Genomic DNA, 13,374 nt, shown 5'->3' on the forward strand with positions numbered 1-13,374 from the left:
ATGGTCCACCAGCTAAAGGACACCAAGGGCAAAAGTGGGTGCAACTCAATATTACGAAGGTGTACCTACTGTTTTGTACACTCAGTGTATATTCCTATTCAGCACCACAATACATAAATTGTGTTTGTGTTGTGTCTCCATAGGATGTGTTTGGGCGGACTGGGAGTCAGCGTGGGGACGGGACATGGGGTCCCCACCAGAAAGGCATGGTGGGACGAGGGGACGTCTTTGTGGTGGATGAAGACACAGACCTGGCTGATCCAAATTTCCAGAGGGGGCACCTTAATCCTCAGTGGAAACCCAGCAGGCAGGGCCCTAAGGGCAGCCATGAGGGCAAGCCTGAGCCCTCCTCCAAACTCCTGGAGGAGAACATCACCACGGACAAGAAGACGGCAGACTCTGGAGGGAGGGGTATCGGCCCGTTTCCCGGGAAACCCTCGGATGACATCATTATTGATTTGGACCCTGGGTCTTCCTCGAAGAAGCCTTCCATTGTTAAGACTCCGATAAAGACCCCCCTGGACCCGGAACACCCAGACTTTAACCTGCTGAGGCAGGAGGTGGAGGGGCCCCAGACCCCCTCACGGACCGCCCTTGCCTCCACCTCAGTGCCTCCTGCCCCCCCTATAGAAGCTGTGACTGAGGAGAGGAGACCCACTACACACTACCCCACCCAGCCTGACCCAAACCCTGACTGTGCTATCACTGTGGAACGAGGACCAGAACGCCTAGGCACTGTGACCATCGTATCCAGAGAAGGGGACCTGGTTCTGGGCTCTGATGGCCAGATGTATAGGGTCCAGAGAGGGCCCCCAGGCAGAATGGGGCCCCCAGGAAAGGAGGTAAATGTCTTCTGATATCTTTCATATTCCTCTCTTTACATTAGCAACTCCATAGCTCCAAATGGCACCAAGTGTCAATGCCTTCATTACCGCATTAGTCACAGCAATCATATCAACAAGCCTCTTTAATTGGTGGAGGGGGCATGAAGCTCTGCTATCCGGTCCAATCAGAGGTTTGCCCGGTTTACGAGGCCACACCGGGCCGGGCCACTTAGATCCTTCAGAACCAGACCCAGATGGAGCAACATCTGGCCCAGTCTGGCTTAGTTCTGGAGCTTCAGCCTGGCTATCTGTCTGTTATGAAGGCCAGTGATCACTCGACACCATTACTGTGATTAATCCCGGCTGTAGAGAACATGAAGGAAGAGTAAAAGGCTCTGCAGTGGGGAAGACTGCAGTAATGAAGCACCCTCTCCTGTAAAGCAAGAATACATTATGGTCTCATGGGCTCCTGGCCATGGTCAGCCTTCCCTGTAGCTCAGTTGGTAGAGCATGGTGTTTGCAACGCCAGGGTTGTGGGTTCGATTCCCACGGGGGGCCAGCACAGAAAAAGAAATGTATGAAATGTATGCATTCACTACTGTAAGTCGCTCTGGATAAGAGCGTCTGCTAAATGACTAAAATGTAAATGTAAAATGATTTAGAGTTTGAACAATGATTCGATAATATTTTCTCAAATTGAGTTTTGAGACGCTCAAAACAATCATGGTGAAACATGGTACAAGTGTCATCTATAATAGTACAGACATACAGTACCAGCCAAAAGTTTGGAAACACCTACTCATTCCAGGATTTTTCTTTATTTGTACTATTTTCTAAACTATGAAATAACACATATGGAATCATGAAGTAACCAAAAAAGTGTTAAACAAATCAAAACATATTTGAGATTTTTCAAAGTATCCACCCTTTGCCTTGTTGACAGCTTTGCACATTCTGCCTTGATGACAGCTAAAATATAATTTGATTTGTTTAAAAAAAATTGGTTACTACATGGTTCCATATGTGTTATTTCATAGTTTTGATGTCTTCGCTATTATTCTACAATGTAGAAAATAGTAAAAAATTAAGAAAAACCCTTGAATGAGTAGGTGTGTTCAAACTTTTGACTGGTACTGTAATCTATACACATGTATGCATAAACCCTGAAAAATACGGTGGATTAAAGGACAATAGCACTAATAATTAGGCACTAAAAATGTTTCCGTTGGAGGATAAGATGGCAGGCTTTGGCACAGGCATTTACATTATAGTTACCTGATAACATTTCACACAGTTTATTATTCTCATCAAGACCGTTAGAATGTTCATTTTGGCTGGACAACTGACAAAAAAAGATCATCCCTAATTTCATTGTTTAACCCACAGTAAGGCATGAGCTTAAGTATGAATGGAACCAGAGTTACAAAAAGTACATACACATTTATCTATGAGAGTGTTTATGTATCGCCCAGTCTCGATAGCGAGAGGGACCATTTGACATCTAAATTTAGCAAACGAGCTTCTATATTGCTTGGATTTAACAGTACGTACATAAGGTTATATCCCAAAAGTGCTTTTTAAAAAGGCAGTAGTTGCACACTTTGTTACTTTCAGGTGTGTTTATCCGCTAGTAACATTTTAGTTCATTGCTCTCTAAAAGTGCTGATTCAAAAGCACTATGTTTACTTCTAGAGTACACTTTGTCCGTATCGGTGTCGAGTCATATGGATGGAGTTATAAAAGGCTTTGACATGGTATATGAACAAAAAAATCTTTGCAGCATCGCAAGCCGTAAAAATACACTTTTACATAGATGTTCATTTGACGTTCATCTGCCAATTAAAAAAAAATATATACACTGCTCAAAAAAATAAAGGGAACACTTAAACAACACAATGTAACTCCAAGTCAATCACACTTCTGTGAAATCAAACTGTCCACTTAGGAAGCAACACTGATTGACAATACATTTCACATGCTGTTGTGCAAATGGAATAGACAACAGGTGGAAATTATAGGCAATTAGCAAGACACCCCCAATAAAGGAGTGGTTCTGCAGGTGGGGACCACAGACCACTTCTCAGTTCCTATGCTTCCTGGCTGATGTTTTGGTCACTTTTGAATGCTGGCGGTGCTTTCACTCTAGTGGTAGCATGAGACGGAGTCTAAAACCCACACAAGTGGCTCAGGTAGTGCAGCTCATCCAGGATGGCACATCAATGCGAGCTGTGGCAAGAAGGTTTGCTGTGTCTGTCAGCGTAGTGTCCAGAGCATGGAGGCGCTACCGGGAGACAGGCCAGTACATCAGGAGACGTGGAGGAGGCCGTAGGAGGGCAACAACCCAGCAGCAGGACCGCTACCTCCGCCTTTGTGCAAGGAGGAGCAGGAGAAGCACTGCAAGAGCCCTGCAAAATGACCTCCAGCAGGCCACAAATGTGCATGTGTCTGCTCAAATGGACAGAAACAGACTCCATGAGGGTGGTATGAGGGCCCGACATCCACAGGTGGGGGTTGTGCTTACAGCCCAACACCATGCAGGACGTTTGGCATTTGCCAGAGAACACCAAGATTGGCAAATTCGCCACTGGTGCCCTGTGCTCTTCACAGATGAAAGCAGGTTCACACTAAGCACATGTGACAGACGTGACAGAGTCTGGAGACGCTGTGGAGAACGTTCTGCTGCCTGCAACATCCTCCAGCATGACCGGTTTGGCGGTGGGTCAGTCATGGTGTGGGGTGGCATTTCTTTGGGGGGCCGCACAGCCCTCCATGTGCTCGCCAGAGGTAGCCTGACTGCCATTAGGTACCGAGATGAGATCCTCAGACCCCTTGTGAGACCATATGCTGGTGCGGTTGGCCCTGGGTTCCTCCTAATGCAAGACAATGCTAGACCTCATGTGGCTGGAGTGTGTCAGCAGTTCCTGCAAGAGGAAGGCATTGATGCTATGGACTGGCCCGCCCGTTCCCCAGACCTGAATCCAATTGAGCACATCTGGGACATCATGTCTCGCTCCATCCACCAACGCCACGTTACACTACAGACTGTCCAGGAGTTGGCGGATGCTTTAGTCCAGGTCTGGGAGGAGATCCCTCAGGAGACCATCCTCATCAGGAGCATGCCCAGGCATTGTAGGGAGGTCATACAGACACGTAGAGGCCACACACACTACTGAGCCTCATTTTGACTTGTTTTAAGGACATTACATTAAAGTTGGATCAGCCTGTAGTGTGGTTTTCCACTTTAATTTTGAGTGTGACTCCAAATCCAGACCTCCATGGGTTGATAAATTGGATTTCCATTGATTATTTTTGTGTGATTTTGTTGTCAGCACATTCAACTATGTAAAGAAAAAAGTATTTAATAAGATTATTTCTTTCATTCAGATCTAGGATGTGTTGTTTAAATGTTCCCTTTATTTTTTTGAGCAGTATATATATAGCGACTGGTGATGCCATATAGTTTCCCAGCCCATATCGCCTTGAATAGCAGCATTTGTCATGTATTTACCTACACCAAGTTCAAATCTGCAGGCATGGTTAAAAATAGGCGTTAACACAAGTATAATTTCAGTGCCCCCATATTGCTGCAGCACAAGTACCGTAATTATAGGTAGCACCAATGAATGAAACAGTTTAATGAAACATTTAAATGGTAGGCCACCCATGGCTTTAGACTTTGCAATGATGGGGCCAAGGGCACGATTCATATGGTTAGCTATTTACTTAACAGACACATTGTAATAAAAAAAACATGAATAATCAACCCCAGATACTTGTAGTGTGTGTGTGTGTGTGTGTGTGTGTGTGTGTGTGGTGTGTGTGTGTGTGTGTGTGTGTGTGTGTGTGTGTGTGTGTGTGTGTGTGTGTGTGTGTGTGTGTGTGTGTGTGTGTGTGTGTGTGTGTGTGTGTGTGTGTGTGTGACAATGATAGGTGAAGCTGGTCTGGCTATAGCCCCTGACGTAGATGGCATTCCATGGAATTTTTATGTCCTTGTTGCATGTAAATCTTCTGTGTTATCTAAGCTTTACGGACTCGTGCTGACATGACGTGACATACAGTGCCTTGGGAAAGTATTCAGACCCCTTGACTTTTCCACATTTTGTTAGGTTACAGCCTTATTCTAAAATGAATTTAAAAAAAAAAAAATTCTCATCAATCTGAGCACAATACACCATAATGACGAAGCTAAAACAGGTTTTTAGAAAGTTTAGCTAATTTATATATATATATATAAAACATAATTATTCAGACCCTTTACTCAGTACTTTGTTGAAGCACCTTTGGCAGCAATTACAGCCTTGAGTCTTCTTAGGTATGACACTACCAACTTAGCACACCTGTATTTGGGGAGTTTCTCCCAATCTTCTCTGCAGATCCTCTCAAGCTCTGTCAGGTTGGATGGGGAGCATTGCAGCACAGCTATTTTCAGTCGGAGGTCCTGAGCACTCTGGAGCAGGTTTTCATCAATGATCTCCATTCATGTTTGCCTCAATCCTGACTAGTCTCCCAGTCCCTGCCACTGAAAAACACCCCCACAGCATGATGCTGCCACCACCATGCTTCACCGTAGGGATGGTGCCAGGTTTCCTCCAGACGTGACGTTTGACATTCAGGCCACAGGGTTGAATCTTGGTTTCATCAGACCAGAGAATCTTGTTTTTCATGGTCTAACAGTCTTTAGGTGCCTTTTGGAAAAATTCTATGTGGGTTGTCATGTGCCTTTTACTGAGGAGTGGCTTCCGTCTGGCCACTCTACCATAAAGGTCTGATTGGTGGAGTGCTGCAGAGATGGGTGTCCTTCTAGAAGGTTCTCCCATCTCCACAGAGGAACTCTAGAGCTTCGGGTTCTCCATCGGGTTCTTGGTCACCACCCCCGATTGCTCAGTTTGGCCGGGCAGCCAGCTCTAGGAAGAGTCTTGGTGGTTCCAAACTTCTTCCATTTAAGAATGATGAAAGCCACTGTGTTCTTGGGGACCTTCATTGCTGAAGAAATGATTTGGTGCCCTTCCCCAGATCTGTGCCTCAATACAATCCTGTCTCGGATCTCTACGGACAATTCCTTCAACCTCATGGTTTGGTTTTTGCACTGACATGTACATTCAACTGTGGAACCTTATATAGACAGGTGTGTGCCTTTCCAAATCATCTCCAATCAATTGAATTTACCACAGGTGGACTCCAATGAAGTTGTAGAAACATCTCAAGGATGATCATTGGAAACAGGATGCACCTCAGATTAATTTTCAAGTGTCATAGCAAAGGGTCTGAATGCTTATGTAAATAAGGTATTTCTGTATTTTATTTGTAATAAATTAGCAAAAATCTCAAACCCTTTTTTCACTTTGTCATTATGGGGTATTGTGTGTAGATTGCTGAGAATTTTTTATTTATTTAATCCCTTTTAGAAAAAAATGGGTAGAAAGTCAAGGGGTCTGAATACTTTCCGAAGGCACTGCATATGATAGCTGACTAAAAATACCAGAAACATTCATCTCCTTATTTTTGTGTGTTGAATGTACTGGACCATATTCCTTGTGGTTGATTGGTGATGGTTAATGTTGCTGGATTGTTATTTCTCCCCACTAAGAGGAAGCCATTTTGTTGGTTGTGGTGGTATGCTTTGCAGCTTCCACAGTTTCCACGGGGCCAAGGTTAAATGCATGGCCATATTGCTGTGCTCTATAGGCTTCTGAAAGCTTGTCTTTTTAGCTGGCTTAATGGGTATCTAAACTGTGGCCAGGAAAACCTCTAAAAGGTCATGGCTTTTGGCTTTCATAGGAGGAGGGCTGCAGTGGAAACCCTGGTAAAGGGAAGGTTTACTGGGGTCAGCTGCTCTCTTCTGACTGGCAGCCTGTCTCAGTCTGTTAGTAGTGGGCAGGGCGGATGTTGTAACCCATTTGGTAGTTAATGTTTATAACAGTACTATTAAGCTGTAGATGGATATGATACCTCGGGGGCTCTTTGTCGAAACTCATTTTGATTTTAGGATTAATCTGTTAGTCAATGTGTTTGTTGTTGTGCTTGAGCTTACTAGGACATCGGTTACATCACATTTGATTGTATGATACAGGAACTATATGAGAAGTTGAGAGGGCTGTCCCTATGCACCCCACTGCATCCCTGAATTAACTTGAATTAATGTCTCACATGTTCTGTGATCTCGCTCTCTCTGTTTACGTTCTCCAGGGTTTTGCTGGCTTGCGTGGGTTCAAAGGTGACAAGGTAAGAGGAGTTGAGGTTTTGGAATGGCTTGAGGTGGTTTTAAATGACATAATGGCCTATGATTATATGCTGGGTTAGGCTGCTTGACCTACTCACATTTCAATGCACCTTTACTGTGTCCTATTAAGTTATGGAATTGCAATAGGATCGGAGCGTGACAGATTCTTTTTTTTACGACTGAAGTACAGATGATAATGAATGTGTTTACAGTCGTAAACCCCTAGCCTCTGCAGCCTCTCTTTGACTCCAAGTCCTCCTGTACATTTGTTTTCTCTCACAGTCCAATAGGACTGACTGTATAATTTCAGTTTATTCTAGGTGTAGATATTGTAACTAATACCTATTATATTTCTTACAGGGCCAGCTGGGGTCTGAGGGACGTGCAGGGCGACAGGGGGAGCCAGGCCCCCCTGGCCCACCTGGCCTGCCCTCTTTCTACCTGTGGAAGAACACTGTTGAGGAGTGGGCTACTTTTCAGGTGAGTTGACAACCCTCATTTCACCCCGAATCCTACCCCAACGTCACCCTATCTGGCTTAACCTGAAGCTGAACCTCACTCCAAACCCAACTGAAATCTGTTCCACCTCAACTCCACCCCTAAATCCCAACCCCCAGCTGTAACACAACCTCTCCCCAACTCCCACCTTAGCCTTACCCCAACTCCAGGGTGACATATAGTCTAATGCTATGAACCTATAATCTGCCTGTGTAGGGTTGCAAAATACGGGTAACTTTCCCTAAATTCCCAGTTATTTCTGGAAAATGTTTTTGATTTCTGGAAATCCTGGTAATTTGGGGAACGTTACCTGAATTTTGCAACCCTATTTTTTTTTTTTTTCCCCCCAGAGATTTTCCCAGATTAGCTGTATAGTCTTTGACCCCACACTGTTGGTGCGTGTGAGCCCGTGCTCCAGCCATCCCTCATCAGTTTGATCTGCCTGCCTGCCCTGAGTCTGAACACAGCTCCAGGCTGTGTAATACGGCATGATGATCAGTGTGATGGAAAACTGCATGGACATTATTGAATAAAGATGCGGTGTAAGAATAAAGTAGTGATGGGCGATTTGTTACACTGGGCTTTGAACTGATACTGTGCTGCAGTATTTATTGAGTGAGGATGACGAAAATATGTTTTATTTTAGCACCAGTGCTTTGTTTTGAGAGGATATGGCACTGAATAAAAGAAGGAAAACCAAGAAATTGGACATTTGGGATTGAGGCGTATAGCTGAGTCTACAGTACACAACCAATGTCGTGAAAGCATCTGAAAACATTGGCACTTTAATTTATGAGTGAAATGTCCCTTTAACATGGCAATGATATGAATGATGGAAGAAAAAAATTGTTATGTAAATCCATATAGATTTCCTTATTTTATAAAAAATATACTAATTCTGACTTGAAATAATCTGCCATGTCTCCATGTTTCTTCCAGCAAACCTCTTTCTACCAGTTGCTCAGCGCTGGCTGGCCTGTAAGTAATGGACATCGCTCCCATGACTGGGACTAGACTGGCTGGGAATGCATCCCAAATGGCCCCCTATTCCCTATATAGTGCATTACTTTCGACCAGAGCCATATGGGTCCTGGCCAAAAATACTGCACTATAACAGGAATAGGGTGCCATTTGGAACACAATTAGGGTCTTATAGAGTATACGGGTCATAGAATACAGCAGGGTGTGTTATGGTTCTTCCTGACACTGTTCTGTTCTGTTTGCTTGCAGAGGGAGCAGGGACCCCCAGGACCAGCTGGGGAGATGGGGAAGCCAGGCCCACAGGTGAGTGAGACCCCTTCCCTGCATATTTGGTCCTACATTAGGTGTGGTGAAGATTCTCATCATCTGGGTAGTATACCATGAATACTGGTTTACATGACATGATGTAGTTGAGATGAACGCCTGATAATTCTCTCTCTCTCTAGTCTACACACTCAGCAAAAGTGTTGATTAATACTGTTTGACCTCTGTGTTGTGAGTTACACGTTTGTCTGATCTGTTCCTATCTGTCTGTCTCTCTCTCTATTCATCTCTTCTCACATCTCACCCAGGGGCCAACAGGTGATCCTGGCCAACGTGGGCCTCCAGGAGTAATGGGAGAAATGGTAAGTAGTAATGACAGGAAACATAAAGAATACATGAAAAATACAGAAAAGTCTGCACACTGTATTTGGAACGAAGGTGACCTGACAAAAAACTTCTGGATCTAAACGTTGTCATAAAAGTGGTAATTAGGATCATATCGAGTACGCGGGCCATTCTGTTATCTAATCAAGGCTGCATCCTACAGTGCATTCAGAAAGTATTCAGACCCCATTACTTTTTCCAAAAATGTTTACGTTACAGCCTTATTCTAAAATGTATTAAATAGTTTTTTTCCCTCCTCATCAATCTACAAACAATACCCCATAATGACAAAACAAAACTAGTTTTTAGACATTTTGAAATATCACATTTATATAAGTATTCAGACCCTTTCCTCAGTACTTTGTTGATGCATCTTTGGCAGTGACTACAGCCTCGAGTCTTCTTGGGTATGACGCTACAAGCTTGGCACACCTATATTTGGAGAGTTTCTCCCATTATTCTCTGCAGATCCTCTCGAGCTCTGTCAGGTTGGATGGGTTTTTCATCTGTGCTTTGCTCCGTTCACCTTTGCCTCGACGCTAACTAGTCTCCCAGTCCCTGCAGCTGAAAAACACCCCCACAGCATGATGCTGCCACCACCATGCTTCACTGTAGGGATGGTGCCAGGTTTCCTCCAGACGTGACGCTTGGCATTCAGGCCACAGAGTTCAATTTTGGTTTCATCAGACCAGATAATGTTGTTTCTTATGGTCTGAGAGTCCTTTAGGGGCCTTTTGGCAAACTCCAAGCAGGCTGCCATGTTCCTTTTACTGAGGAGTGGCTTCTGTCTGGCCACTCTACCATAAAGGCCTGATTGGTGGAGAGATGGTTGTCCTTCTGGAAGGTTCTCCCATCTCCACAGAGGAACTCTGGAGCTTTGTCAGAGTGACCATCGGGTTCTTGGTCATGTCCCTGATCAAGACCCTTCTCCCTCGATTGCTCAGTTTGGCCGGGCGGCCAGCTTTAGGAAGAGTCTTGGTGGTTCCAAACTTCTTCCAATTCAGAATGATGGAGGCCACCGTGTTCTTGGGGACCTTCAATGCTGCAGAAATGTTTTGGTACTCTTCCACAGGTCTGTGCCTTGAAACAAACCTGTCTCTACAGACAATTCCTTTGACCTCATGGCTCTGACATGCACTTTCAACTGTGGGACCTTTATATAGACAGGTGTGTGCCTTTCCGAATCATGTCCAATCAATTGAATTTACCACAGGTGGACTCCAATGAAGTTGTAGAAACATCTCAAGGATGATCAGTGGAAACAGGATACACCTGAACTACATTTTTGAGTCTCATAGCAAAGGGTCTGAATGGTTGAATGTTTGAAAATACGGTATTTCTGTTTTTATTTTTAATACATTTGCTAACATTTCTAAAAACCTGTTTTTGCTTTGTCATTATGGGGTATTGTGTGTGGACTGTATTGTGTCGACTGTATTTATTTAATCCATTTTAGAATTAGACTGTAACGTAACAGAATGTGGAAAAAGTCAAGGGGTCTGAATACTTTCTGAAGGCACTGTAAAATGTTACCCTATTCCTTTTGGGCCCTGGTCAAAAGTAGTTCACTAAATAGGGAATAGGGTGCCTTTTTGGGGGCAACGAAGAGGCTTTGCCGTGTTGCGTCTTAGACTGTCAGAGACCTCAGCTGACTGAGCAATAAAGTATGGCTATGGCCTAACAAGATGGCCCACATCAAAGACTGCTGAGGTTTTGGGTACAGCTGTAAACACTTCCTCTCCCTCCCCAATACAAGACAATATGGTGTCTGGACTGTGTGGCACACACGTGGCGTGGAGAATGGCTGTATTATGTGTGAATGACCATTGTAGCAAGTCTTTCTCACTATTACAATTAGAGCATCAAGGGGTTAGAAATCCAGGGAATAATAACTAAAGTGTCAATGTATGCTGATGACTCTAGTTTTTTCTTAAGTCCGCAATCTAGATCCCTGTACTGTCTCATTGAAGATCTTGATCACCTTTTTCTAGCCTCTGTGGACTGAAACCTAATTATGACAAGTGTGCCATATTAAGTATTGGATCGTTAAAAGACAGTGTTTACACTACCTTGCAGTTTACCAATAAAATGGGCGGATGGTGAAGTAGACATTCTTGGTATTCACATCTCAAAAAATATAAAGGAACTTACCGCAATCAATTTCGATAGAAAGTTTGCAAAAATGGATACAATTCTGCAACCATGGAGAGGTAAATACTTGTCTATTTATGGAAAAATCACATTGATTAACTCTTTGTTCCTATCACAGTTGACTTACTTACAAATGGGGCTGCCTAGTCCAGACGACTGGTTTTTTTTAAATCGTTTGAGCAAAAAATATTTCATTGTATTTGGAATGCTAAGCCAGACAAATTTAAACATGCCAATTTATATCATGAATATGAGTTTGGGGGGGCTAGAATTATTAAAGCTTTAAACCTCTCACTAAAAGTGGATCTCTAGTAGATTATTAAGAAAGGCTCATCCTTTGTTGAAAAATGTACTTTTTGCCTTTATACAGATTACAATTTGTAATTTCCAACTAACTGAAAATGAAATTGTTTAAAGTATCGCCCTTTCTTAAACAAGCCATACAAAGCTGGTTACAATTTCAGTTTTATCCTCCTGAAAAGATAGAACAAATAGTATGGTAAAACTCAAATATGCTGATTAATAAAAAAAAACATTATTTATGGAAAAATGTTTTACAATTGTATTATATTTATTAATGATGTTAATAAATGTTATGTCACATATGCAGCTATCGAAAATATATGGCAATATCTGCTCAATCCAAATGTATAACCAAATGATTGCAGCCTTACCACAAAAATGGAGGAGGCAAGAGGAAAAGGGAGAAAGTAGGGAACTTGTTCGCCTGCCGTATATTAAAGATACAAATTGGCTGAAAGGAATTGGCATAAATAGAAATATACACCAGTTTCATTTGAGGACAAAAATGTTGATAGCTGCGCTATATAAATAACATAATACTCATAGGAAAGGTTTTCATCTTTAGCTCACAACCTGTGGATACTATACGATTAGAAAGGTTCAACATTTATGTAAAACATCACAGCACAATTGAAAAATATATGGCACATGGAAACCAAACGAGGGTGGTCTATGGTGATAGGTGGGATGGGCTGAGAGTGGCTGAGTGGCGGGATTAAAGAGTTTATGTTTGGTAATGTATTATTGTTATATAATTGCTTTATATAAAAGTACCATGTATGTAAAATGTGAATGTAAAATGTTTATGTAAAAAATGCATTACGTTGCTGGCTTACCTCTGATGCTAAACTGGGTTGGTCCTGGATGGGAGACCAGATGCTGCTGGAAGTGGTGTTGGTGAGCCGGTAGGACGCACTCTTTCCTCTGGTCTAAAAAACATATCCCAATAACTCAGGATTGTGATTGGGAACATTGACCTGTGTAGGGTGCCGCCTTTCGGATGGGATATTAAACGGGTGTCCTGACTCTCTGTGGTCACTAAAGATCCCATACCACTTATCGTAACAGTAGGGGTGTTCACCCCGGTGTCCTGGCTAAATTCCCAATCTGGCCCTCATACCATCATGGTCACCTAATCCCCCCCCAGATACCAACTGGTTCTTTCCTCTCCCCTGTAACTATTCCCCAGGTCGTTGCTGTAAATTGGAATGTGTTCTCAGTCAACTTTCCTCGCAGAATAAGGGCTCAGTTGGTAGAGCATGGTGTTTGCAACGCCAGCATGGTGTGTGCAACGCCAGGGTTGTGGGTTCGATTCTCACGGGGGGCTAGTACAAAAAATAAACATTTAAAAAAATGCATGAAATGAAATGTATGCATTCACTACTGTAAGTCGCTCTGGATAAGAGCGTCTGCTAAATGACTAAAATGTAAATGTAAAATGTTAAATACAATAAATAAATGTACAATATCAATCACTGTTCAGGCCCAGAAATATAACAGTTCAGACTCCACACTGCTAACAGGTGTTTAAGCTTTCAGATTTGTACATGGTCTCCACCTCTTTGCAGAGCAGTGTTATTGATGACAAGGAGGTCTGAAGTCTAGCTTCTCATCCTCTTGATAAGCTCTCAGTGCCACAACAACTACCTTATACACACAAGTGTAAAGGAATGAATAAGAATATATAGTGCACCTCTTGACCAGTACCCTATAGGAATAGGGTGCCATTTGGGATGCTTCCTCACTGCC

The 13,374-nt window shown here is 43.1% G+C and overlaps 1 protein-coding gene across 1 annotated transcript in view; it reads left to right on the forward strand.

Annotated features, from left to right (window-relative positions):
- LOC106563133 (uncharacterized) overlaps positions 1 to 13,374 on the forward strand; it is a 147,893-nt gene that overhangs the window by 103,806 nt on the left and 30,713 nt on the right. Inside the window, exons 7-12 of the mRNA XM_045689931.2 lie at positions 144 to 842; positions 7,011 to 7,046; positions 7,405 to 7,524; positions 8,482 to 8,520; positions 8,773 to 8,826; positions 9,096 to 9,149. Of these exons, the coding sequence (XP_045545887.1) occupies positions 144 to 842; positions 7,011 to 7,046; positions 7,405 to 7,524; positions 8,482 to 8,520; positions 8,773 to 8,826; positions 9,096 to 9,149 (1,002 nt within the window). The remainder of the gene's footprint in view (positions 1 to 143; positions 843 to 7,010; positions 7,047 to 7,404; positions 7,525 to 8,481; positions 8,521 to 8,772; positions 8,827 to 9,095; positions 9,150 to 13,374) is intronic.

This window comes from Salmo salar, chromosome 11 (genome assembly GCF_965601325.2).
Source record: "Salmo salar chromosome 11, fSalSal1, whole genome shotgun sequence".
In the NCBI taxonomy this organism is placed as follows: Eukaryota; Metazoa; Chordata; class Actinopteri; order Salmoniformes; family Salmonidae; genus Salmo; species Salmo salar.